The sequence below is a fragment of the Thermobia domestica genome, chromosome 6 (assembly GCF_964235325.1).
Source record: "Thermobia domestica chromosome 6, izTheDome1.hap1.1, whole genome shotgun sequence".
Taxonomy (NCBI): domain Eukaryota; kingdom Metazoa; phylum Arthropoda; class Insecta; order Zygentoma; family Lepismatidae; genus Thermobia; species Thermobia domestica.
In genome coordinates this window covers 28,088,629-28,114,880 of record NC_137459.1, presented here as the reverse complement: position 1 = coordinate 28,114,880, position 26,252 = coordinate 28,088,629, and the positions used below count along the sequence as shown (strand labels likewise).

General features: G+C 35.2%; 1 protein-coding gene across 6 annotated transcripts in view; it reads left to right on the top strand.

Annotated features, from left to right (window-relative positions):
* LOC145687904 (host cell factor 1-like) overlaps positions 1-10,219 on the top strand; it is a 148,450-nt gene extending 138,231 nt beyond the window's left edge. For 5 of the 6 annotated variants that reach the window (XM_081761449.1, XM_081761450.1, XM_081761447.1 and 2 more), the window contains exon 18: positions 1,225-1,392. In XM_081761449.1, the coding sequence (XP_081617575.1) occupies positions 1,225-1,322 (98 nt within the window). In that variant the 3' untranslated portion in view covers positions 1,323-1,392. Of the gene's footprint in view, positions 1-1,224; positions 1,393-6,933 lie in introns of those variants that run through there. The other variant, XM_081761448.1, reaches the window with a different exon arrangement.
* Positions 10,220-26,252: the final 16,033 nt, after the last annotated feature.

The window sequence follows — 26,252 nt, the reverse complement described above, 5'->3', positions numbered from 1 at the left end:
ACAAGATATTTCGGTACTTACCTTCCCCGTAAGCAAATTCCTTTCATTTCCTTCACGATTTTATTTCGATCCTCCGTGAATAAGTCTCTAGGTAGGAGCTGAAAGCACATTTGTAAGAATCGTTCAGAAATGAAAATCTGAAGATATAGAGAGATAGTTGATGGCTCTTCCTCAGCGTATCCACGTACCATCATAAGTTCCAGTGTATTTAACTTCTGTTTTTTTGCTTGTACAGGGCGCCGATAAAATAGTGTGCCTTTTTCGAATACTTCATCGTTCTATATGATATAAGAATGCTTTCTAGAACAAAAGCAAGCCTACACGTATAACAGTCTTTTCCTTTTTTAATGAAGCACATTCCATGTTGTAGTAATGAGTTGTTTACGTCTCACGCTTCCTCCGTCGATTTGATTTTTTGGGACTGCGTAAGAGAGCTCTGTTCTTTTGCCTTTGTACAGGAAGCGCTGTCCAGAAATTGCGTAGGAGCACCTAGTGAAGTTCTTGTCAGATAGAATAACCCCAAATAGTCACCGAGAATTGCTTTGCAATATAACAACAGACATCGTTTTCGCATATTCGACTATATGATGTGTCTTCTTTGTGGATGATCGGTGGCATGTGATAAAAATAACACAATAAATATCTAATGGGATATTTCGGTAGTTGTAATTGCGCTTCTGTAAGCATTGCCACCCATTTCACAGTAGAAAGAAAGAAGAAATATGTATAATCTTCTGCGGACATCCTTCTTTATATTAACTCGTATCTGTTTACTTACGTTACACTCCAGTGATTTCATGAAAACAAAATTTCCATTGAAAATATCTCAATGTTACTTGATTCATATTCCCTCTTTTAAATCAAAAGATCCAATATATTTCAGTCAAAAAATTTCTTGTAGGCCTTATATCTGGAGAACTGCATACAGTGTAGCCAAACCCAAACTATCACTTAACTCAGTATGATCTGCTTATCCCGTAGAAAATACGAAAACTTGATTTAGGGGCCGTTCAAAAATTTTGTGGTCCCTGATCCAAAAACTAACTATTGGCCAAGACCAGAATCTTTTGATTTTATTATTATAATTCCTGAAATTCTCGACACTGGAGCCATCATTAATCAACCATTCGAAAAATATTTAGAAAACGAAATAGTATCAGCAAATGTTAATTTAAAGTAAGACTATTAAAGTTTGAGTTAACACTTGTATTTTCTTTGTTCCAGATCCTTCTTTTGTAAAGAATTCAGGTAAACGCCCAGCAGAGTTCAAGCCCGGCTATTCTCCACAGAAGAAACTTCGTACAGATGATGGACTATCGTGAAAACTGTGAGCTTTGGCGAAATCGATTTTTTAATAGTTGGTGAATCAATGCTTATTAAATGAAGCCAAAAGTAATTTCCTTTAAATTATTTATTTTAATTGAATTTTTAGGAAATTAACTTCGAAAGTTGTCAAAAGGTTATTTTGTTTATTAAAAAAAAATGATTTGTAGTAGTACAATTTTAAAATAATTTATTGACATAAATCTTTTTAAAAGCAGTCGAGTTTTGTAATCTATTCTGATAATGAATTCCCATCAAAGTGAGGAACTCGAGAAAACAATGTCCAAATGTGAAAGGAAGAAACAATATTTTTTCCTTCCTGTTTTGGTGTTACCAGTTCATTTTAAATTTGAGAAAATATTTGAAGTTGAATTCGTGTAATCGGATGATAAATAAATTCATCAAACCAAACATGGTTATTTTTAAAAAAATTAAACCATCTCATAATATATACTTTTTAGTTTGTTTCTTTGTTTGTTGATTTTTTTTCGTTTCATATTGATTAGGATAAAGTTATAGAGTACGAAGTAGAACAAATAATTCAGAAAGTAATTTCGTGGCTAATCTTCGCTCTACAAAAGAGGGTCCTGCATAAGTTGAGCCACCTCGCGAAATAAGTGTAAATACGAAGTATTAAAAAAGAAAGATGATGATAAAAAAAAAAAAGAGAGTTGTAGATTTGGTTTTTACGAAGTAGACGTTTTATATTAGAAATAAGTAATGTTTGAATTTAGAATAAGGAAAGAAACTATAAAAGATTTAGTATATTATTTTTTTGAAAAATAGCAGAATAAACATATTTAAAAACATAACTGCTTATGTCATATTGACAAAGCAAGATGATGTGTTGACAAGTGAGGATAAACAAATAGCAAGCATTCCATGTGAAATTTTGTTTGAGAACATTCAAACAGTTTTGTGCTGTGCTTTCGAATGAAGGAAGTAGCGGGATGTTAATGGCACAGCATATCAAAGAAGAATTGTACAAATGTAGAAGACAGTTTTATTAGCGATATTCTAGATTATATAAATATATATATATAAATGAACCGTTTATTGTACTCATACGATGAGAAAAACTTGTGTACAAGATTCGAAAACTTTAATGTTGAAAATGTGTAGAGGTAGCTGTGTTCAGTGCATCTTGAATCCCGTGGGTGTTGTACTGTACTAGTGTTTTTATTATAATTACTACTCCAGAGAAAACAAGTTTTTTATTATTATTTGGTAAATTCCGTGTTAAATTTATAGCTCATAAAGTTCTTACTTGGAAAGTGTTTTTCGTAAGTACACCGCATAAAATTTGCAAGGATATATATTATTTCGATTTTTTTTTTTTTTTTTTTTTAATGTGACCAAAAGGAGGAATTTTACATGAAAGAAAAAGAAAGTTGCGCATATTTTTCTTCAGTAATTTTTGCAATCTATATTATACATACGTACTTATGGGAGAGTTACAGTAGGCTGCGAAACTCGATCTGATACTTGACCCAGCGAATAGATTAAATGGATACCTGACGTGTAGCTTACTGTACAGTCACATCCATAATGTTCATTTCTTACGCTAAAAATTTTGCACTAATATCTATATACTGAAGCATATCTGGTTTATATATATATATATATAGTCACTGTCAATTCTGAACACAGTACAGATTCTTCAGAATTTTCCACACAAAATACACTATCCTACAAATCTCTCTTTGTTGGATCTGTTTTGCAAAATAAACATTACTCACATAATGAATATAAAACACACTATTCTGTTTCGTACATTCACCGAAGTGTCGATCATTAACCTTGATAAAACTTTACAAATCACAACCTTTTTGAATACATTTATCCCACTTTTGAGGCTCCAACAGCTTTGAAGATCCTTTCATGGAAGTTCAGTATTCGTTCACTTGTTCACCGATTGTTGAATTAATCCCACAAGAACTCCACGGGTGACTGGTGCATGGGGTCCTTAGTTCGATCCAAGCTCGCACCAAGTGAGCTTTGTAGTGGACAAACACCCTATGCGTTGGTTTTTTCGGGGTTCTCCCGTTTCCTCCCACTTTCCTAATTTCATTCATTTCTCACCATCAGCGTCTCCTTTAGTTTAGGCGGCATAACCGAGGGACGTAAAACTTAAAGATTTCGTTTTCGGCGGGTGACAATGAGACTGTTGCGGCTATTCCATTTTTGTGGTTATTTGAGCCTGTTCTTTGCTTTGCAGATAATTACTGCATAACTTGGGAGAAAATGTTTGGAATTATGCTGTTGTAGTACAAAGCTATGGCCCAAAATCCGCGTTCCTAGTGGAACTGAATTTCTCACTTAAGTGTTGTGATATACGTTTTTATCCATTATTCTGTTTATTATATATGTATATAATGCAGTTCTTTTTTTAAGAGTACATTTTTACAATGTTCCTGCTCCAAGGAGTGGTTTCGTTACTGCAGTCACACAACCAAGACCATACATCTGCAGATTTCGGATCACCGACCCTCGTACATTGATTGGGAGCGGCTCTTCCATGGTTCTGTTGCTATGTCCGAAGCGGTTATATGGCTTTTTCGTTTACTTGTAGTTCTAATGAACTTGTCCTTACGAGAAGTTTATTATTTTTGGACGACCAGTTTGTTTCCGTGCAATGTTTGCATCAGTCTGTTACAGTCTTTCAATAGTCAGACGCAGTGCCCCGACTGATATCTGCATCAACTGAATGGTTTTCCGCAGACAGTACTCTCTTATTTCAAAATAACCACTTGAGCACGATTCGGCATTTAGTTCAGTTTTTCTTCCGCATTTTATAGTACCTTCACACTAATTTACTAATTCACATAAGTGAAAGGAGCACGATCGCATGGCACACATTCACATTCAACTTTATCTATATACAGCACGATTGAATAACACACACACACACACGACTGTTCGTAGTAATAAACAGACAAGTACTGATAAGAATTTGTAAAAACACCACTAGATGTCGTTGCAAATGCATCGCCAGAAACCGCGTGATGTTCATTATTTGTTCACTGCAAAACTGTTTTCCTTATATGAACAACGTTGTTTATTTTACAAAACAATACCAGTAAACAGAGTTTTGTATATACAATATCTTTTTAATTACCGGGGTGCTCAGACTTTTGACAATTACTACACCATTGTGTCCATGGGTTTTCTCGGGATACTCCGCGTTTTCTCCCAGATTCTCATTCCACCAATAATTTTATCACTTGCCTTAATCATCCGTCTCCCTTAGCCTAAAGGGCATAATCGTGGGACGTTAAACTCGAAGATTTCATTTCATTTTGATAATGAGTGTACATATATATGTGGATATTCGGACCCCGATAGTGTAGATACTAGTACTATTTTTAAAGACTATGTGTAACTCGTCATTCATTTAAGACCGGAAAAATTACAAATTGCAATGAAGCATAGGAAATGTATAGTTCAGTAGTATTTCAGCTATCTATTCCGTGGTTACTTATTTTGAAGCCAGTTACTGTACTGTACTACATAACATGAATGCTACGAGAAATTATGGAGCAATACATTTGCAGATAAATGGTTGTGAAAACCAACCTAGTCAACATCGTTCTAAATAAAAGCAATACAAATGTTTCGGTAGATGATGCAGCGTGTAATGTGAAGATCACTTAGTGTTAATTAAAGGTTTATGTATGCTGGGGAGAGGTTCAAGCAGAGGCCAATTATTCGATCGTTTGTTGGAGTTGTAAGTGCCAAAACTAAAATCTGTGATTGTCAAAATCCTTTGGTATCTATGATATGTGCCTGTTCCCGTATGAGGCCAACATTACAAAGCCTTGAGGGTGGTACAGTCCACAGTTTCTGAATCTTTTGAAGTTAATTCTAAAATTGGTGATCCCATTCAGGATGAGTGTCATCAGACTTGTAGGGAGGAACACAGGTAGAATGATCGATAGTGTGAGAGAATTACTATTGTTATTTGAGTAGATGGTTGGTACTGCTCAGGCGCTTTCCCGTGAATTCCACTAGAGGGATAATGTGTTCCATGGCTTCATTTGGAAATTCGAGCTCTAGATTTTTTTTTCTTTCTTTTTAGGGAGGCGTGTCTATATTTTGTATTGAAATTTTATGGAGGTTTGGTTGAAAACTTATTAGGTGCGGTAATACGTATTTCTTCTAATCTGCTTTCGATAGTCATAGTTTCGGGGTAACGAAATATCTATCAACAAATCGAAAGTATTACGAGTCACATCCAGCGTAATTCAAGATATATATAAAATAAACAGTACAGCACATTCACGTCATGGTATTTTTACGTAGTTGATGTTGGAAATAATTATTGGTGAAGTAAGTGCGTTTGTTAGTATTTCGGCATTTGACGTTTCTCTCAGATTATACTTTTATTTTCTACATTTACAAATACGATAAAATTGAGAAAGGTAAAAACTATACCGTATTTGCGCGAATATAGGTCACACTTTTTTCCCTAAATTTTGACTTGAAAAATCATGGTGCGGCGTATGATCGAGATTTTCCCCCTCTGGTTATCAATTGTTAATTTCAAAATGACATGTACACGTGTCTTCTGAGTTGAAATTAGTACCATTATAAGTTACTGCAATTACTTTTGTAAACCATCAAGACTTAAGGAGAAAATAGCAGAAAAACTTACTACGTTCGCAAAAATTGCCACTTTCATTGGGTACCGGTAACACCTTACACTGGCACAAAAATCACTTGTTATACGGTATATATATATATATATATAAAATATGGTATATTTATATACAGTAGCTCTTCTTGAAAAAAGAAAAGCAACTTAGCAAAACTGCATTAGCTTGTTTGTACCCACCCAAATCAAGCACAGTCACTTCCCACCATTTCAGCATCACCAGCGTCTGATTCTTCACCCTCGCTAGACGATCCAGAATGCTGCTCAGAGTCACTATTACAAAGAACACCATCTTCAGTCCCATCAAGATTATTGGAAATTCCAGCTTTTCTGAAACTTTTCATGACAAGTTCTTCTGATATTGACCGCCAAGCAGCCAAAATCCAGCAGCACACTTCTGACACAGATGCACGTTACAAACTGCCTTTTGGCGTCGAAATTGCTTTGTTCATGATATAATTTCTATAGAATTATATTACACTAGCTTGGAATAGACGAGGACTGATACATCCAAAGCTGCAACACACAACTTTCTCGTAAATTTAGCAGTGCGGCCTATATTCGAGATTTATTTTTTTCCATAAAGTTGTGTAAGAAGTTAGGTGCGGCCCATATTCGCACGCGGCTTATATTCGCTCAAATACGGTAATATGCCAGTATAGTAATAAAGAATCCTTAATTAGTAACGTAAAAGAACCCACCTCAGTCAATTTTCCATATTGTATTTTTGCAACATTTTAGATATATATAACTTTAGTGTAATTTGTATATTAATTACAACTGGAGTGAAATTTAGTTTCAATCAAAATTACAGATGTATAGTTTCTAAAGACTATAATACTGTACTATGATTGTTCAGTCTTTTTATTGTGTATTATTTTGTTTGTAGTAAGTTTTTTTTGTTTTTCTTGTTCGTAATTGACAGGTGTGTAAACGTTTATTTCATTTTTTTCCAGAACAAAATTAAATTCGATCTACAACGTGGTGCTGCTTTTCATAGTAGTTCATATCTTGAAGAACTTGTCAGTGAATTGTAAACAGATTTTAATTATTTCATGACGAAATAGAACATTCCACGTATTTCAGTCGTGCTTCGAACCTATGTATCTTCAGAAAACATTTTGTGTTGATTTTATTACTGTTTTTATTATTATTAAACATAATTTAAAATTTATGACATTGTTTGTGTTAAAAACGTGTTGTATGCCAGATAGAACGGAAATATCAGGATAAAATGTGTAGCTACGGAGAGTGTTAACGAACAAGTAGCGTATCGTATCTGCGTTAAGAAAGAAAACCTATATTGTCTACTTTTCTTATCCTATATTGTGATGTGAAAAATATATCCTGTGATGTAAGTGGATGAGATCCTCTTTAATGGTGGTGTTAAATTGATTGAAAAAAAAAAAAAAAAAATGTGCGTTTATGAAACTTTTTGAACGCATCCTTTTTTCTTTTAAGAAATTAATTACTGTCCTCCAGCGTAATCTGGATGAAAGGTCAAGACTTTTAACTTACTGTTTCAGTCGTTCTGTAACTCTGTATAATATGTTTCATTTCTATAATATTTAATATGCATACACTTTTTTTTTTCTTGCTTATAAATCATCCCAAATAAGTTTTCAAAGCATGTTTAATGTAATGTGAACCGCTTGAAGAGCAGTCTTATCAATTAACTCAAAACTATTTACTTTTGCTCCTCCAAACTTTTTTATACAGCGTTAAAAAAATGTATTAAGCGTCAAATTTTCGTCGACACTGACAGCATTTTCAAGACTTACTAAGGAACAGTATTTTGGTAGGCATAATGAATATAGAAATTAAATGTTTGCATTCATAAATAAAAGCTGTTCATAATCGTTCCTCCTCTTGTTCGTCAGGCTTAGTTGGTGGCGATGGTGAAACTCGCAACGATTTTATTCCAACTTCTTTCCAAACTAAAGCTACCCGTTGGCTTACCGCCGCGACTTCCTGCTACACTTCGAATTGGTGTTTGGTTTCCATGGTTGCTTGGGAGGTCACGAAAGATGCATTTGCCAGCCCTTTAGTAGCTACAACCTTCTGAGGTTATTGGTTTGTTTTAACACAAGCAAACTATCATCAAGATTGCTAAGACTTCGAAATCCATGATCTCCCAAGCAACCACAGAGACCAACCACCAGTTCCAAGTGTGGCAGGAAGTCGCTGCGGTAAACCAATGGATAGCTTTACTTTGGATATGGATTTGTAGACAGAAGTTGAAATAACATTACTGAGACATTCACCGTCGCCACCAACTAAGCCTGAAAAAGAGAAAGAAAGATTATGATGTGTAAATAAATAAGATGTTTCTATTTATGAATGCAAATTAGTGGTGGGTACAAAAACTGGTTTTCGGTTTAATCCAAAACCGGTTCCAGTTTTTTTTTTTCCAAAATTGTTCCTATTTCTGATCATTATAGTTTTTCGTTGTTCTCCGGAAAACTATTCCATTTCCGCAGAAATAGTTCTGTGTGTTCTCCAAAAGTTTCCACTGAAACCAGTTTCGGTGAAAACCAAACCGGTTTTGAAGAAAACCAAAACCGGTTGCGGCAAAGAACCGAACCGTTTTTTGGAGAAAACCAAAATCAGTTTCATCCCTAACCAAAACCCATCCCTAATGCAAATATTTAATTTCCATACTCACTATGCCTACCAAAATACTGTCCCTTAGTAAGTCTTGAAAATGCTGACAGTTTCAATGAAAATTTGATGTTCAATGTAATAATTTGAACTATCTAAAATTTAGATGATTAAAAGTGAGTACCTGAAAGTTTATTAATGTGTTTAATTGAATTGACCTCTTGGCCAGTATGTTTCTAAATCATTAAACACACACACTGAAAATACTGAATGCAAGTACATTTGGGATAAGTTATTTGCAAAGAAATAAAACGTTTCGTAAAGGATTTCACAATTTCTATTAATTTATGATTTTAATTAGTCAGATTTGCGAGTCGTGTGAATCCCTCCTTGTGTTGTGTACATGTCGAAGTTCACTAAACTGACCAGTGAAAAGTATTTATGTAAGAGAACACATAAAAAATAAAGTCAAAATGTCGTTAGCTGTATAATAATAAATTGTATAATTAAATAAATGAAAAAGAGAAAATGAACATTGTGAACAATATATTGGCTACAATTATTTTTATTTCTATTTTCGTCTGTCACTCGTTGGTGATGTTATTGATGTAAAAACAGATGTATATTATTGAGTATTATTTTTTTAGGAAAAATAAAAAGCAAAGAAAGAAGATTAGTCTTTATGGCGAAATAATGTGTTGTATTTGACAGTACAAAATCTGTTTCTCCTATTAGGGTGACAGGTTATTATACAGTTGGCAAATTTCTTGAATTGTTATACTCAGAAATATGATTAGTTTTAAAAGTTCTTTTGTTCCAGTTATGGTTGTAGCGTGCTTTAATGACATAAACTTAGGTTCAGGAATCTGGAAAAAAGAAATAAATAAAAATGAAAAAAAGTTTTTGTACCAGTTTTTGACAGAGTATGAAAGAAGTTGAAAGGAAAAGGAAAACCTTATTTTATAACTTGGCGATTTGTATAAAGCAGCCCAAGGAACGTGTGAAAGTTTTAGATTTCTAACAAAGTTTCAGTTTAAAACTGTAGAAGCTTAGTGTAGTTGTATTTTTGAGAATTCCCTCTGGCAGGGTGACCACCGAGATACAGAACAGAAACTGAGATACAGATGTATTATTCAGAGATAACTTCCAACAAACGTATTCAAATACAAGTTTCATTGCTCTTCCAAAGTTATTTCTTCTTCTTTATTTCATTCATTGCATTAGATTCTAGAATCTCTCCTACCTCTCTTTCCAGTTTAATGTTGGTCAAGATTTCCCTTGGGCCGCTTGGTTTCATTCAATACTTTTTTCTGTACAAGCCTGTAAGTCGTAAATTATGTGCAGGTCTTCATTCAAATATCAAAGATTTGAAGTAATAATTTTCCACTGTAAATTCTACAAAGTACGTATGAATGATATTATACAATATATATATATATATCTATATATAATGAATATATTTTTATTTAGAGTACCAGTTCTATAGAAATTACCACGTGCACTGTTACCAGTTTAAGGATTTTTATGTAGATTAATGTATTTTTTTTAATGCACAAAAGGGTAGTTTAATCCTATGTGAAACAGAGAGTAGTTCATGTGCAAATTAAAGAGAAAGGTATTGAATAAACTTTCCCGACATGATTTCACATGGTATTTGTTGCTATCCTGTAGTATTTCAACGAATTAAGTGGTCTCGTTGCTGGTTACATGCACTACACTAGCCACTGCCTGATTCTTTAGTTGCATGCAAGTCACTGTCAAGTTATTTTCCACATAAATAGGTTGGTTCGTAGATAAATCTACAATGCGTAGTGCATGTTTATATGTATATCAATGTGCATTTTTTTTTTTTAATCTATTCTGTTCTCTCATCAGTAAATACGATTGATATGAGCCTTATCACAATCTATATGCGGATTTGAGAGTAGTTCCTTGATTTTACAAGACTGAATTCAAATTAACGAAGAAATGAACAATGTCCCACGATATGGTACATACAGAGGGTTTAAAATAATGTTGAGAGATGAATTATTCTTTAATGTCGAGAAACCTGTCACCTAGGTTGAAGACTTGACATTTTAAAACTACGGTTGATTTTCAAATGATGTGAATTCAATACTGAAAGTGATCGTAATATATTTTTAACTTCCGGTAGTGATACAGGAATCAGGTCACATACTGAAATTTTCTCTTGGACGCTGAAGCAATCTCAAAAAAGCGATTTCTTGCTCTCTCTTTACCGTTTTTGTTATATGAAGATTAATATTCAAACTAGAAGTTTTAGTAAATTTAGTAAAGAAATAGTCGGAGATGGAAAATATAATTGACAGTTAATCGACTGGGTAAAGCTGCTTCTCACTCTCTTAGTTTTCGCTCCAGGGAAATCCATAGTAAAACCAGAAGTAGTAGTAAAATTCTATCATTTGTGTTTTTAGTAGAGATGCATGTGAAGTTTTTTTTTTTTTTTTTTTTTTTTTTTTTTTTTTTTAAGACGCTGTAGATAGACAAAATGTTTGGGATTTTTTAATTACCGTCTAGAGTAGATGATGATTAGAAAGAGATAATGGAGATTTTTGTAGAATAAATGTATGGGTTTCATAAAACGTTCACGATGTATATCACTATACAAGGGTGAGTCAAAAGTTTTGCAATATTTCCACAGTCCAACCATCAGGCTCGTGTATACGCCGTTATTGACCGTAAGTACAAGACCAAACTGGCCGAAGAGGTAGTGTGACAAGTGGACTAAACACTCAGGCCACCGCTTCGTCAGCATCTTCAGTCAGTTTTTAGTGACATTAACGATGAGTGCAAAACAACGTCTGATGCGTGACCTGCTATGAATTCGAACTTGGGCATAATGGTGCGGCAACAACCCGTAAAAGGTTTCATGCAAAAAAGGAAGGTGCAGCGAACCACGGTTCCAGAAATTTCGTACAGGTTGTAAAAACGTTCATCAACCAATGTCCATCCGCCCCCAGAGTAACAGATTCTGAGCTCATGCGATATGCCATTGAAGAAAATCTATCCACCAGCACACTGCGATTGTCAAACCAACTCGTAGTGCGTCACTTTCACGAACTCGAGAAAACCATTAGGTGCTGCCGCATTGTGCCACATGAGTTAACGCCAGCTCAGGGTTAGAGGGAGTGGATGTTGCCGACAACTGCTGTGAAACCTACGTGAAGTGCTCCTGAAATTGATTGTTAGATGCAACGAAAAGGGTGTGCGTTTACGAAATGTGAATGTTGAAAAACAGTGGTCAAGCTAGGGCCAGCTTCTAGCACCGGTCGTCAAACAGCTGTTTCAAGTATAAAGTCATGTTTTGTGTGTGGTGGAACTACGATTGAGTAATTCACTTCGAGTTTGTTTCTAGCGGTCGTATCAACAATGCCGACCTTTATTCGAAACAGTAGGAGCGGATGTATGCTACACTACGCCAAAAATATCCTGCATTTGGTGAACCGAAAGCACACCCAGCTGCAACAGAATAAGGCAAAACCACACTCGGCTTGGAAAAAGCAATAAAAGCAGGAACTTTTTGCGTCGAACTGGTGTCATATTCGGCGTACAGTCCTGAGTTTGCCCCTTCGGATTCCACCTGCTTTGGTTCATGACACACTTCCTGAAGTCACGATGCTTCCTCAACCAGCAGGTACTGACCTTTTTTTTTTTTTTTTTTTTACCTCTGAGAACAGGACTTGGAATGGAGGGACTGGCAGGAAGGTGGCTGAAGGGCTATACTTAATTGTTAACCCGCTTTCATTGTACTGTATTAAATGCAGATATCTTGTGTTACTAAATCAGAATATTGCAAGATGTATGAGTCACACTTGTAATATTGGATGATTTACAGAAAAAATCTTTGATGGTAGAGAGCGACTAAATAATTTGAAGCAGTAGTTTTTTTTTATTATTATTATTATTTATTTACTTTATTTAATATTTACAGTAACGCAGTTAGCCACATACCTACGCTTCAGAGCAAAAACCAAAATATTAGCAATGCCAATGGACTGCTTTGTTACATACACATGTAATAACAGTAGTAAAATTAGTGATAGATACTGTAGGTCACCTTCAATTTCTGAAATATTTTAAGCATTTAAAATTAGAAGATAGTTATAAGCATGCTGAGAAATGCTGACGGTTCGTGTATTAAAATTTTAGAAAGATTATGGACAGAAGTAATTGGATATTACATATTGTGGTTATGAAGTACAATATGGTCTGTCTGTTACTGGGTAGAAATTGGCTAGATGCCATGAATGAAGAATGGAGAGTGCAAGTTTTTGATATTTAAGCCACAAGAGAAAAGGTGTGAACGTCGTATAGATGACATCAATCGTTCTGAGGAGCTCAAACAATTACTGAGAAAATGTTTACAGCTGTTTGAAAATGACTTGAAAAAGGCAATGAGAGCATACACGAATTAACGAAAACTTTGTACCAATATTTCGTAAGTATTATGAAGTTGCTTGCTCTATCGCATCTGGAGGAAAACTAGTTGTAAAAGCTATGTCTCCAAAAGATATTTGAGAAAATAGAGTATTCGGACTGGGCAACGCCGTTAGTAGTCATCAAGAAGAAGAATAATGTAACCTAAAATTGTTTGCATTTAAAATAATAATAATTTAGTAACTGTGAGACTAGCTACTCTTTACCTAAAATAGATGATCTGCTGCATCGGATCAGGACTACGCAATATGTGGTACTGCTAGATCTGGATCTCAGACAGGCTTATAATTAAAACGTGAGTGAGCCGTCACACAAGTATTTTGTGGTAAATACGTATTGGGTGCTGTATTAACATGCTAGGCTACCATTTGGGTTGAACTGCTCGGCCCATATCTTTCAGATTTATAGATGAAGTGGTATAAAAGATCTGCCCGGTGTTACAGCTTATTTAACACTAGAAGTACGTACCGAATATTGTAACGTTAAGTCCGCACGGGGTCAAATTCGACCCCATACTTAATTTCGCAGCAATTACGTTTGGTTAGTTATTTATTTCACTGATTTAGAGTTAATTAAAATATTTTAAATAATAGTAAGGCGTCCATGCGCATACCCCATATAATTATGAATATTTAATACAAAATAACAAGTTTCTATAGATATTAACTTAGAAACAGATTCTTTAAGTACTTTACTGTGAAATCTGAAATAATATTATACTAGAAAACATACTTTTGATTTTATATCCTATTCCAGACCCACCCTTTTATTTGTAACTCCAGGAAAATAAAAGGTGTTTGCGTTTTTGAAAGTTTTGCGAACTCCACTTGGGGTCTTTCGGGACACCAATACACAGTTTTTCACACATTTTGTATTTCTATTTCTGAGTTTATTGCTTTGTTTGAATAAAAAATATAAAATTATGCACAGAAAACTCTCCAAAGCAAAGTCTCAATAAAACAACAATAGAACTAAAAGTGTAAGAAATATAATAAAATATAACATGTTGGGGTCAAAAAAGACCCCCAAGCGGACTTCTACTGTTAAATGATGTGCTTATTTGGCTAAGTGATATGCAGCATTGTTACAAAAGACAATGAAACTACTAAGTAGGTTTTAATGTTTGAACACACAAGTTAATGATGATAAAAGTATATTTGGGGATTAAGCTCATGGGAGATTAAATTCTGCCATCGAAGGAGAAAATGTTACCTAGTCTGGAAGCAGCAGCGTCTATCAACATGACGCAATTGCAGTCCTTTTCGGATTGCTTAATTTTTATCACAAGCATTTACCAGGTCTATCATTTGAAAATCCCTGCATTATGCGAGCTATTACGCAAGAATGTCAAATGGAAATGGACAGAGGCACTTCAAACCGAATTTGAATTAGCTAAGAAGAACTTAGCAAAGATATTATAACCTTAAGATGATCAACCAGTGGTGTTAACCTTTTATTTGGCTCTGTTGCTTACAAGCAACATCGCGTTATTCTGGGCAGAAAATTAGTTACCTTCAGTGATCATTTAATTGTCATTATTGCTTTCATACAATATTTATATCCATGATTTGCAGGTCGCTTGTTTAGATATTTCTAATCTTCAACAGGGGACAGTCAAATTTAGTATTGTAGAAGCTTTATCCCTTACGTTCCGCGAAAGTTCTTTATTATTATTATTATTATTATTATTATGATGGTTTCTTGCTCTGTAGGAAAATATTTCGACGAAACTGCTGCTAATTACTGAAAATATCCTTACAATATTTGACCATAATAGGTCAATTCTGCTCAGTAGCAACATATACGACCTATTTTACGGAAATGTTGCTTTGAAATAAACATCCTGTATTTTGTAACCAAAATACAAAAATACTTTAAAAAGTACGAAATTATGATCAGGAAGACATGGTCTAACCATAAAAACAAACTAAATATTTTAATGATAATGCTATCAATGCTTGCCAATTGAAGCGTTAATTGACAAGAGAAAGAATGACTTTTTTTTTTTTTTTTTTTATGGGACGAGCAATCCTTTTCAATGAGGAAAACAGCAAATTAAAGACAGCAGCCTGTGCATCAGTCACTTAGTAATTGTAGAGAGAAATTATTATTTTGAGAGGGAAAAACCTTAATTGTGGTGTTTCCGGTCAAGAAGTTCTATTAAATTCTGTATGGAAGGAACTTCAGGATAATTACAGATTCTCAGGTAGTGCGTTGGATTTTTTGGAGCAAAATCACCTCCAGATACAGGTTCTCCGAGAGTACTCTATTGGTTCTTGTTAATATGTAGGTAGTATATTCAAAGCAAGTCCAGGTAACTAATTTTCTGCCCAGATTTCCACAGAAGGACAAGGGGACTGAAGATGAAGAAAGATCACAATATATTTGTAATATGAAAATCATTGATCGCGCTTAATGGAAGTAACAAGGTTGCTAAAAAGATAAAGTATATGGGAGAATTAAGAGTGGACGCTTAGAAGTTGGCCACAAAGGTTGCCGGAATCGGAAGTGGATTACAGATATAAATTCTGTTACTGCATACCTTTACTGATAACAGTAACTTCGCAGGTGTCTTTTTCCTTGAGTTTTAAGCCGAGGATGTGGTTTTACGCATTGGAATTACATGCTAACAAGAATGAAATGACAGTGTGAGCACATGGTAACATTAAACAGTCTGCCAGTAAATATAATAAGTTTGTCCAATGAGAATATGCGTGAATGTAGAATATCTAAATTTCTGAAGGAAATAGTTATCAGAAGTAGTGGTTCAAATATTTTGAATATGCTGAAAAGATGAAAGGCAGGTACAGTCATGTCCAAAATGACTGTCGCATATGTATAACTATCTTGTAAGAATATAATTTGATAATGATTTTGCAGTGTACTTTTAATACTATGTGTATAATCGGGAAATGTACATTTGTGGTAAATTTCATTGGAAAAGAATTCTAAATATGAAAATTAGAATGGGTAAAACAAAATGTTGCTAAATGGATAAAGTTTTATTTTCGTTTTATTGTTCTTATTTACTGCTCTTTTGACATGAAATTTGCAACATACATGTCTTTGCCAATTATACACGTACTAACATAAGAAATACCGGGAGAATTCGTTATCAAATTATATTCCTAAACTAACTAACTAACTCTATGGCCTATGGAACCCGGAGGTTCAGTGCCGCGTTCACAAAAGCTCTCTACTGACTTCTATCCTTAGCTAATTGGATCCAGTTTCTACTTTGTATTCCTATCTCTGCGAGATCCATCTTAATATTATCCTCCCATCTGCGCCTAGGTCTTCCTGATGGTCGTTTTCCTATGGGTCTACCAGTCAAGACTTTGAAAGCGTTTCTACTTTCTTCCATTCTAGCTACATGACCTGCCCACCTAAGCCTCCTAGACTTGACGACCCTAACAATGTTGGGTAAACCGTATAAACTATGTAGTTCCTCGTTATGAAGCTTTCGCCATTCCCCATTCTCGTTCCTCTTGGGTCCGAATATTCTTCTCAGGATCCTGTTCTCAAATACTTTCAGTCTATGTTCTTCCCTCAGAGTAAGCGACCATGTTTCGCAACCATACAGAACAACAGGCATGATTATCGTTTTATATATTTTAAGCTTCAAATTCCTCGACAGAATTCGTGACGACAAGAGATTTTGAACCGAATAGTAACACGAATTCCCTGCTTTTAGTCGACATTTAATTTCTTCGTGAATATGATTTTCGTCTGTTAATATTGATCCTAAATATTTGAAACTATCCACTTTATCAAAAGTATTATTTAATATTTTAACGCCTCCACAATTTGCCGTATTACGGTCCCGACGCACTTCCATGTATTTAGTTTTCTCTGCATTTACTTCTAAACCCATGTCCCTGCAAGCGTTTAATAAGATTTCTGCATTTATTTCTACTGTTCTCCTATCATCCCCTATTAAATTTACATCATCAGCATATGCCATAACCTGATATTCCTACAACAACATATTTATAGACATGCGACAATAATTTTGGACATGAGTGTACACCTTGTCTCAAAAAGGTTGAGCGCATTCTTTATTGCTGTTTCGAGGCAAAAATTTTCTAAGTCAAACTTCGGGTATCTTCGGGAAAAAGTAAACCAGGTTCGAACCTCGAAGCCAACCTTTGCAATCGGGAAAAATCTTGCAGATGTGTTTTTCTTCTTTTAAATATAATAAGACTTGTTACCAATTATATGTAAAAAGCAACATTGATTGAAATACTTAATCATACAATATTTCGAAACTTCGTATTATGTCAGCACATGCTTGTTTGTCATTTTGCTCTCCATACTTAATGGAACATTTAGATACGTAAACGAATCTTTCCATATATAAAAGAATGGTGAAAGTTAAGATATAGAACATTATTCTCTCCTGAGTACTAAAATAAAAGTTAAAGTAGAACAAAAACAGCGTTTGCAGTGGATATGAATGTAATTATTATCTTAAATACAGCTATATACCGCTAGAACTATTCTTCGAAAAGCGCTTGTGTTAGCTCAGTGGGACGCCGATGGATTATAAATCGTAAGGTTGAGGGTTCGATTCCCATATGGACCAATGCTTCTTTTTATGAAATTCTATTTTCTGCAATGCATGAAAAATTATATAAAATAATTACATTAAAATACGTCAGTTGTATATATATAACATATAATCATTGCAGAACATAGTGATTATTATGTTTAAAATATAACAGGTGTTCACAGTACGTTGGTATTCTATGATATATGTGAATGTTAAATACAAATTAAGAAAATAATATCATCGCAATGAATAAATTATGTAGTGTATTTATTTGCAGCTATTTGTCATCGGAAGTTACTTCTGAATTTTCTCTTTACAACAAGTGATTTATGCTTTCTGAAAGGTAAAGAGACTATTCGGGTATAAACAGAAATTATTATACAAACTCCAATCTTCGTTACAGACACAAAACTCCCGATCCCCAAACCATGTAAACAGGAAATTTACGAACATTAAGTCATGTCTAAGAGACTTATTTATACTCGAGAAAGAAGGCAGAATAGGATTTCTTTCCAAAGGATTTCAGTTCAATAATCTGCAAGGCTTTTGTATATGTATGTGGTCCCTTTCTCTCCGCCTCTTTATATATAATAGGTTAATACGTTAATTAGTAGGTCTACATCTCATATAGCCTCACTGCTGACGGGACGTTAAACTCAAAATCAATTCAATCGATTCAACACCCATTATTATGGCGGACGATAAAGAATGAAAAATAAAATGTCTCTAGTGTCAAATCCATAGTTTGAGTTCGTGACACTATTACAAACACAATGTTATTGAATGCCACGTTTTGGTATGAGCGACTATGCCACCTGGATTTTGAATTTACGGGAGCAACATTGAAAGCATTGCTCACACAGCTCCAAATGTTTTGATGTATGTATACGTGTATATTCCAGCGAAACTCCGGAATGTCTGGAGTAACTTTTACCTAACATGGGAGACATATTACTTTCAATCTAAGAAAAAAAAATATTGTGGAATTCAGATACCTCAAGGGATAGAAGTTGGGAGGAGTGACATGTAAAAATAGTGTAAAATGACTGATTGTAGAGTGTTATCCATTGTTTTCTGGGTCGTTGAGATGAGTAGTGAGGCACTCAATGGCGTTATATCCAAAGTCATCCCCATCTTCACAGGATGAGGGGCTTGGAGATATGATTAATAAAATGTAAAAACTTACTTAAATATTTGTCGAAGTAATAGTTTTCTGGGGTCGCGAAAGCGTTTCTAATAACTTTGGAATGTAGTTTGTAACCACTTCAAGATGGGCTCTTTAATCATATCAATTTCTCACCTTAAGAAGAAATTACCATCTCAACTCGTATATTTTTATCAAGGCTATTCGCAATCGAGAGAAAAATGTGTAGATGTATGTTTCGTCTTTTAAATGATATACTAAATGTAAAATCAGAGATTGAGTTGGTCGGTGGGTCAAATGGGTCAAGATTTGTGAGTGGGTCAGTGGATCGTAGATCAACAAGGTGTGACCCACTGCGAAACACCATCACTGTGACTCACACTAACCCATTGACCCACCAACCCATTCTGCTCAGTGCCTTCTAGATAGCATTTTCTGAACACTGGCAAGTTTGTCTACGTTTTACTTTCAAGATCTCTATTTTTCTTCTTTTTTTCATTTGGTTATAATGAAGAAAGAAGTTCAGGCTCTTTCGGATTTTGATATTTCCAGTTGTAACAATGGCAATAGGATTTACTACTTGGCTTTTGAGATGCAAGCTATGAGTTTTTAGAGGAGCTAACTACTGGAAAAAATTGGTTCAGTACAAATATAACCTCTTAAGTCAGTAAAGAGGATGGTGTGGATAATGGATCAAATTTAATGACGATGCATTTTAGTGGGTCGGAGTTCGTCACAATGGTTCAGAGTTTTTTATAGTTGGTGGTTTGTTCAGAGTGGGTCATGGTGGGTGAATGGTTCACGTTGGGTGTTGAGTCATTGTGGGTCACGATGTGTGCTGGGTCAGTATGTTGTGGATCAAGGCTTCATTGACCCACACCATCTCTGGTCAACATTGCACTCAAGAGGAGAGTTTCCGAAGGTGCGCGTCGGCGATTTTCTCAAATTTTGCACATAGATAGTACCCCACCAGAAAGCAATAATTCTCGAAACGGTTCACAGAACTCAAGATAGAGGGATTTGTTTGATTGGCCAATTTAAGACCTCAACAATTTATTCTTCTACAAGCGAGATTTTCTTCATCGTTTCCGTGGCGAAGTCAGAAGAATATGCGGCAAGTAAACTTAAGGTTGAAGTTTCGCGCCCACCTTGGGATACTTGCTTTTTCCCCTAGTGTTTTTTGCACTCACCTGAATATAAACAAATCAAGCATATGGGCGATTTAACATATTTTGGGGGAGGAATTTTGTGGTTCGTTGGCGTTTCGTCGAGTCTCTGCCGCTGGTGGTATAATTTTTAAAACCGAAGTGGGGCCACCACGGATCGTAGCTGCGGGATCCAACTTTTGGCGAAAGGCCGCCAGTTGCGCATCGGTGGTCCACTGACGCTTACGGCATGGGGGCTTGTATCTGAAAACTAAAAGAATAAAGAAGCATGGTATCCATGAAGCCCGTTGACACTAATAAAAGTCTGAAACGATGAAGCAGATGTCAACACCGGAAAACATGTATTTTATAATTTGAAAGGTACCCCGTGTCGAGGAAAAAGATTTGCCCCAAGGTTCCCCGGAGGGTCTCAGGAGGGGTGCAACTCAAAATTTGAAAATGGCAAGGGGAATCAAGTAGTATGTCATTTAAGAGTATTACTAAATTTTTTTTAAATGGTAGGAGTCTCGAGTCTTTATGCTAACTTGTGCAAAATAGCGAGCGTTCAAGATGGTAATAAATCCTTCATTGAAAACTCCGTGACCACCTCTACAAATGTGAAACTGTGAAACTACCCAGAAGAGGTAAAAACTTGTCTTACCATTGCAAAAGTATAATGCACCAAGGTAAAACAAGAAGCGACCCATTATGGGCTTATTACATCACTAATATTAAATTCTACGTTCCACGATTGTGTCTTTAAGCTAAAGAACAGGGTGATTTCGAATTATGAAATTAATGGTAGAATACAGAATGGACCCACCAGCAACTATGAACCACTCTGAACCATTGTGACCAACTCCGACCCACCAACGTAATCAACTCTGACCCATGATCCACGTCCTTCTCCCCATTGACTAAAGAGGTTACACTTGAAATAAAACAAGACTGTGAAATTTTCACTTATCGGAATTTGAATTCCTACCGTCAATCGCTCAAGCACCGCTCTGTTACAATACCGGTGAATCTGACCTTTACGATATACAATGGTAAAGTGTTTCTCATCTTTCAAATTAAGATGAATTTAAATTTATCATATATAATTATTTCTTTCTTGGCTTACATATACATTTCAGTAGAAAACAGGATGAAATTTGAAAGTATCAAATCAAGATAAAATAGACCAACGTAAGAAAAAAAGAAAGAAAAACTAGTTTTCCATATAATTAAGCATGCCGTACTAATTTAAAATGCCCATGAAATTAGGCTTGGAATACAAATGTTATGTCAATTTTTCTCACAACTTTATGGTTTGATTGCCTTATGCTCTGAACGATCCATATATTAAACACCAGCTTTAGCTATTATTATATAGAAAGCAGTGGGTATAAAATGCAAAGGACTGTAGTTTTCATTCCTCAATTAGTTCCTCAACTAATATCAATCGTTTTCGATAATTTTTACAACAAATCAACCCACTACCAATTTCCAATATATAGAAAATTCCCCCCCCCCCCATCGCTCATAAAACACATTTTTAAAAATGCCAGGACACGTTCTGTTTATTTTTATTAAAGAGTTATATACTGAATTTCAGCTCTTTAAGTTGAACGGCTTGTAAGATACTCAGTTTCTCGCAAAAATTCGGACACCTACTCCCTACTAAGTATATGTGTTATAATGAAAGTGATACGCGTATGATAACTTCCCAGTTGGGATTGGGGCCTGATTATATACCAAATGTCGTTTCATTTGACTTTGCAATTTGACCGTGATAATCACGCAGACATAGTTACTTTCAGTTTTTTTATACTAGGTATAATAATTCATATATTACAGGTGATTCAATTTTTTCCCAGCAGTTAGCTCCTCTAAAAGCTCACAAGCTGTATCTCAAAATTGAACTCCTATTGCTATTGCCACTCTTACAATTGCAAATATCAAAATCCAAAAATGCCTGAGCTTTTTTCATTAGAAACAAATGAAAAAAGAAGAAAAATGGAGATCTTGAAAGTAAAATGTAGACAAGCTCACCAGTGTTCAGAAGATGCTGTCTACAATGCGCTGAACAGAATGGGGCGGTGGGTAGTTGGGAGTCGTTTCGTCCAAAGATATTTCGTCCAAAGGATTTTCGTCCAGAGACATTTAGTCCAAACACATTTGGTCCAGGGACATTTGGTCCAAAGGTCAATTTGTCCAAAGAACATTTTGTCCAAAAGACAATTGGTCCAAAGGACATTTCGTCCAAAAGAAAATTGATCCAAAGGACATTTGGTCTAAAAGACATTTGGTCCAAAGGACATTTCGTCCAAAACACAATTGGTTCAAAGAACATTTCGCCCAAAAGACATTTCGTCCAAAAGATAATCGGTCCAAAGGACATTTCGTCCAAAACACAATTGGTCCAAAAGACAATTGGTCCAAAGGACATTTCGTCCAAAACACAATTGGTCCAAAAGATATTTGGTCCAAAGGACATTTCCTCCAAAAGATATTTGGTCCAAAGGACATTTCGTCCAAAAGACAATTGATCCAAGGGACATTTCGTCCAGGGATGTTTAGTTCAAAGCACATTTCGTCCAAAGAACATTTAGTCCGGTAACGCTTGGGGGTCAAGGGTTTGCTTCTCTTAGAAGAGTAAAAGTGATGCATATAACATTATGACTCACAAGTAATACCTCCCAAGTGTAACACTCCAATTTTGAAAAAAATAGGCAGGTAGATACTACACATAAAATAAACGAATACGTGTTTTTCTGCGGAAAAATGGTTTTAGGGGGGGGGCAAAAACCCCTACTCAAAATTTTGAAAGTTGACGCCCGAAAGGCAAGAAGAAGTGGACCGAAGTGAACGAAATTGTGCACAGATATTGCAGACATAAAATGAGGGAATACGTGTTTCGTATTTTCCTGGAAAAAATGGTTACGTGGGGCACAGACCCCTCCAAACCTTTGATCACGAAATATCAAAAGTACTTATAATTGTATGTCAGATGTGTGTAAAGAACATGAAGAATTACAACGAAACTTTGAGTAGGGACAATACGCAAAAAATAAATAAATACGTTTTTTATTTTCTGTGGAAGAACGGTTTAAGGGGGCAAAAGCTCCCATCCAAAAGTTTGAAACTTGAGGCCCGAAAGGTCACAAGAAATGAACCAAAGTGAATGAAATTGTGCAGAGATATTGTAGACATAAAATAAGGGAATACTGGTTTCGTATTTTCCTGAAAAAAGAAAAAGGTTTGGGTGGGACACAGACCCCTACAAAACTTTGATCGTGAAATATCAAAAGTGCGAATAACAGTATGTCAGAAGTGCTTAAAGGACATGAATAATTGGAACGGCATTACGCAAAAAATAAACGAATGCGAGTTTATTTTCTGAGGAAAAACGGTTTTAAGGACAAAATCCCCCACCCAAAATTTTGAAATTTGAGGCCTAAAAGGCAAGAAGAAGTGTACAGAGTTGAATGGAACTGTGAACAGATATTGTAGACGTAAATTAAGGTAATTGGGTTTCGTATTTTCCTTAAAAAAAAAAAAAAAAAAAAAAAAAAAAAAAAAGCGGTTGCGTATATCACGGACCTTTTAAACTGTTGATTACGAAATGTCAAAAGTGCAAATAATTATACGTCAAAGGTTCTTAAAGAGTATGGAGAATTGCAACGAAACCTCGTATAGGGACAATTCGCAAAACAATAAACGAAACGTGTTTTAATTTGTGCGGAAAACACTGTTGGGGCCTAGGCCTCCTCCGAAAAAAAAAGTAAATATTACCGTAATAGCGCAGGAAGTAGTGGACCAAAGCAAATGAAATTGTGGGTAGACATTTTAGAGACCCTATGTAAAGTAAGGTCTTTCGTGTAAGGATATATTTCACACATGTGTATTTTTCTATTCTCAGTATTTCTTCAAAGATACTTGACACATAATTTTTCACTTTTCTAACACAAGGGTTTGAATAACTAATATTTAGCTTACTCAAATTTAAACTCCATTAATTTTAGTTACCGGTACTTATTTTAGAACTATTTCATTCACAACATGAAAATTTTAGATGTCATGTTAGCAGTTATTACAGCAACATACTTCACAATGCAACCTTTCCCTCACTCCTGTTGTTCGGCCATATTGTTTTCAGGCGTTTACGTTTTTCTGAATATCTCAGCATTATTTGTTCTATCGAAATGAAAATTGTGGAATAAATCTCTATTTCAAATTTCCTTTAGAAATAAGAAGCTACTGAGTCATAATGTTATATGAATCACTTTTACTCTTCTAATAGAAAAAAACCCTTGACCCCAAAGCGTTACCGGACCAAATGTTCTTTGGACGAAATGTGCTTTGAACTAAACATCCCTGGACGAAATGTCCTTTGGACCAATTGTCTTTTGGACCAAATGTCTTTGGATTAAATGTCTCTGGACGAAATGTTCTTTGGACGAAATATTTTTGGACTAAAAGGGTGGCTACCCGGTGCGCCCGTGTGAGTCACGGTGAGTGGTGTTTCGCAGTAGGTCACGTCCTTTTGACCCACGATCCACTGACCCACTCACAAATCTTGACCCATTTCACCCATTTACCAACCGACCCACTGACCCACTCCATCTTTGATTTTAACATGTCTTGTTTCATTTAAAAAACGAGACTCGGGTTCGATTCCTGGCGGGAGCTCATGTGGTTCAGATTCCACGTTAATCAGTAGGTCCACGTCTCATATAGCCTCGCTGCTGAACGGGACACTAAACTAAAATCAACTCAACAACTCAACTCTCCTTATTATATGTGCTGGGTGATCTCACTCCTACTGGAAGTTGAACTTAAACTTAAAGGTTATCAGAACTGCTCCCAATGAACTTGGCGGCCACGAAAGATATGGGTTGTACTGTATACTAACATTAGTCATTTTCAATTATTTCTACATGTCGCAAATTTCACAAACTCCTTCATTGTGTTAATGAGGGCTTAACTTACATGGCATCTGAAGTGCCACTCTTTATCTAAGAGACCCCCAAAATTATAGATTCGACACTAATGTAGGTCTTTTTTTATAATTTTGATGTCAGCCTCTTTCATTCCTCCTAGGACAGCAAACGGATACCGCCACCGCTAGAACTAAATTTGGTCTAAAATCGCATTAAAATTTCTACCAATTAATTTAGCGAACAGTGCTGCATTTAGAAGCTCGGCGTGCCTACGCACTTTTGCTCTCGGCGCCCCCAATAACTACATATTTCTCCGCCCCTTGATCCCTAACTTACAAATAAAACTTAATTCGAATATGCTTAATTAGTGAATTTATTGCAGTTAAATACCACTCACTAGATGCTACAGTTACAACTACGTAACAAAAAATAAATGGGAAATATGTTCTGATTTTTTTTTAGATTTCTTACGCTATCATTAAATATATTTGAATAGTAAAAGAGGATTGCTCATGAAATAGTATATTTGCTCTCGATTTTTAAAACTTTTTCATACGAAAAAAATTAAAATTTTAAACTTTGCGCTCTTCAAATATGTTGCCCTCTAGGCACTGGCCTAGTTGGACTAATGGGAAATGCGGCACTGAAAACTTACCCTTCGACTCTAATATCGGTTGATTTCGATATTTTTTTGTCGCTATATAACCACCCTGGATGCTAATGGGAGCTTAATTGGACTTAAATTGAAAGTAGAACTGTTTACCTAAGCGACCACGAAACTATGGATTCGATACTAATATCGATCCTTTTCTAGCATTTTTAATATGTATCCCGACAGTATTCTTTTCCAGATTGTAAGAAATATGGTTAAAATTGCTCTAGACATATCAGAATTATGTCGAAACACACACATACATCCACTTTCATATATATAAATACAGAGTGAGCGAGCGAGAAAGTGAGAGAGAGCGACCAAAGGCATCACCATTTCCACATAGCAAAAGCATATCTCAGGTATTGAATTGAAAATCTATGTAAAGACCTTCTGCTGTGGCATGCTTCATAAGGACAATTCCAGTCTGCTCACGTGACCTTTGGGGTTCATGAATTTCTTGCGAGCGTTCCGACTTTGGATTCTCTGTTTATACCCTCTTTTTATGCCTCGGATAATTTTTCAAGAATATCAATGACATGCTGTAATACGAATGTTGAGAAGTAACCTCTATATGACAAATACCTGCAGATAAATACACTACATAATTTATTTATTGCGATGTTATTATTTTCTTAATTTGTATTTAACATTCACATATATCATAGAATACCAACGTACTGTGAACACCTGTTATATTTTAAACATAATAATCACTATGTTCTGCAATGATTATATGTTATATATATACAACTGACGTATTTTAATGTAATTATTTTATATAATTTTTCATGCATT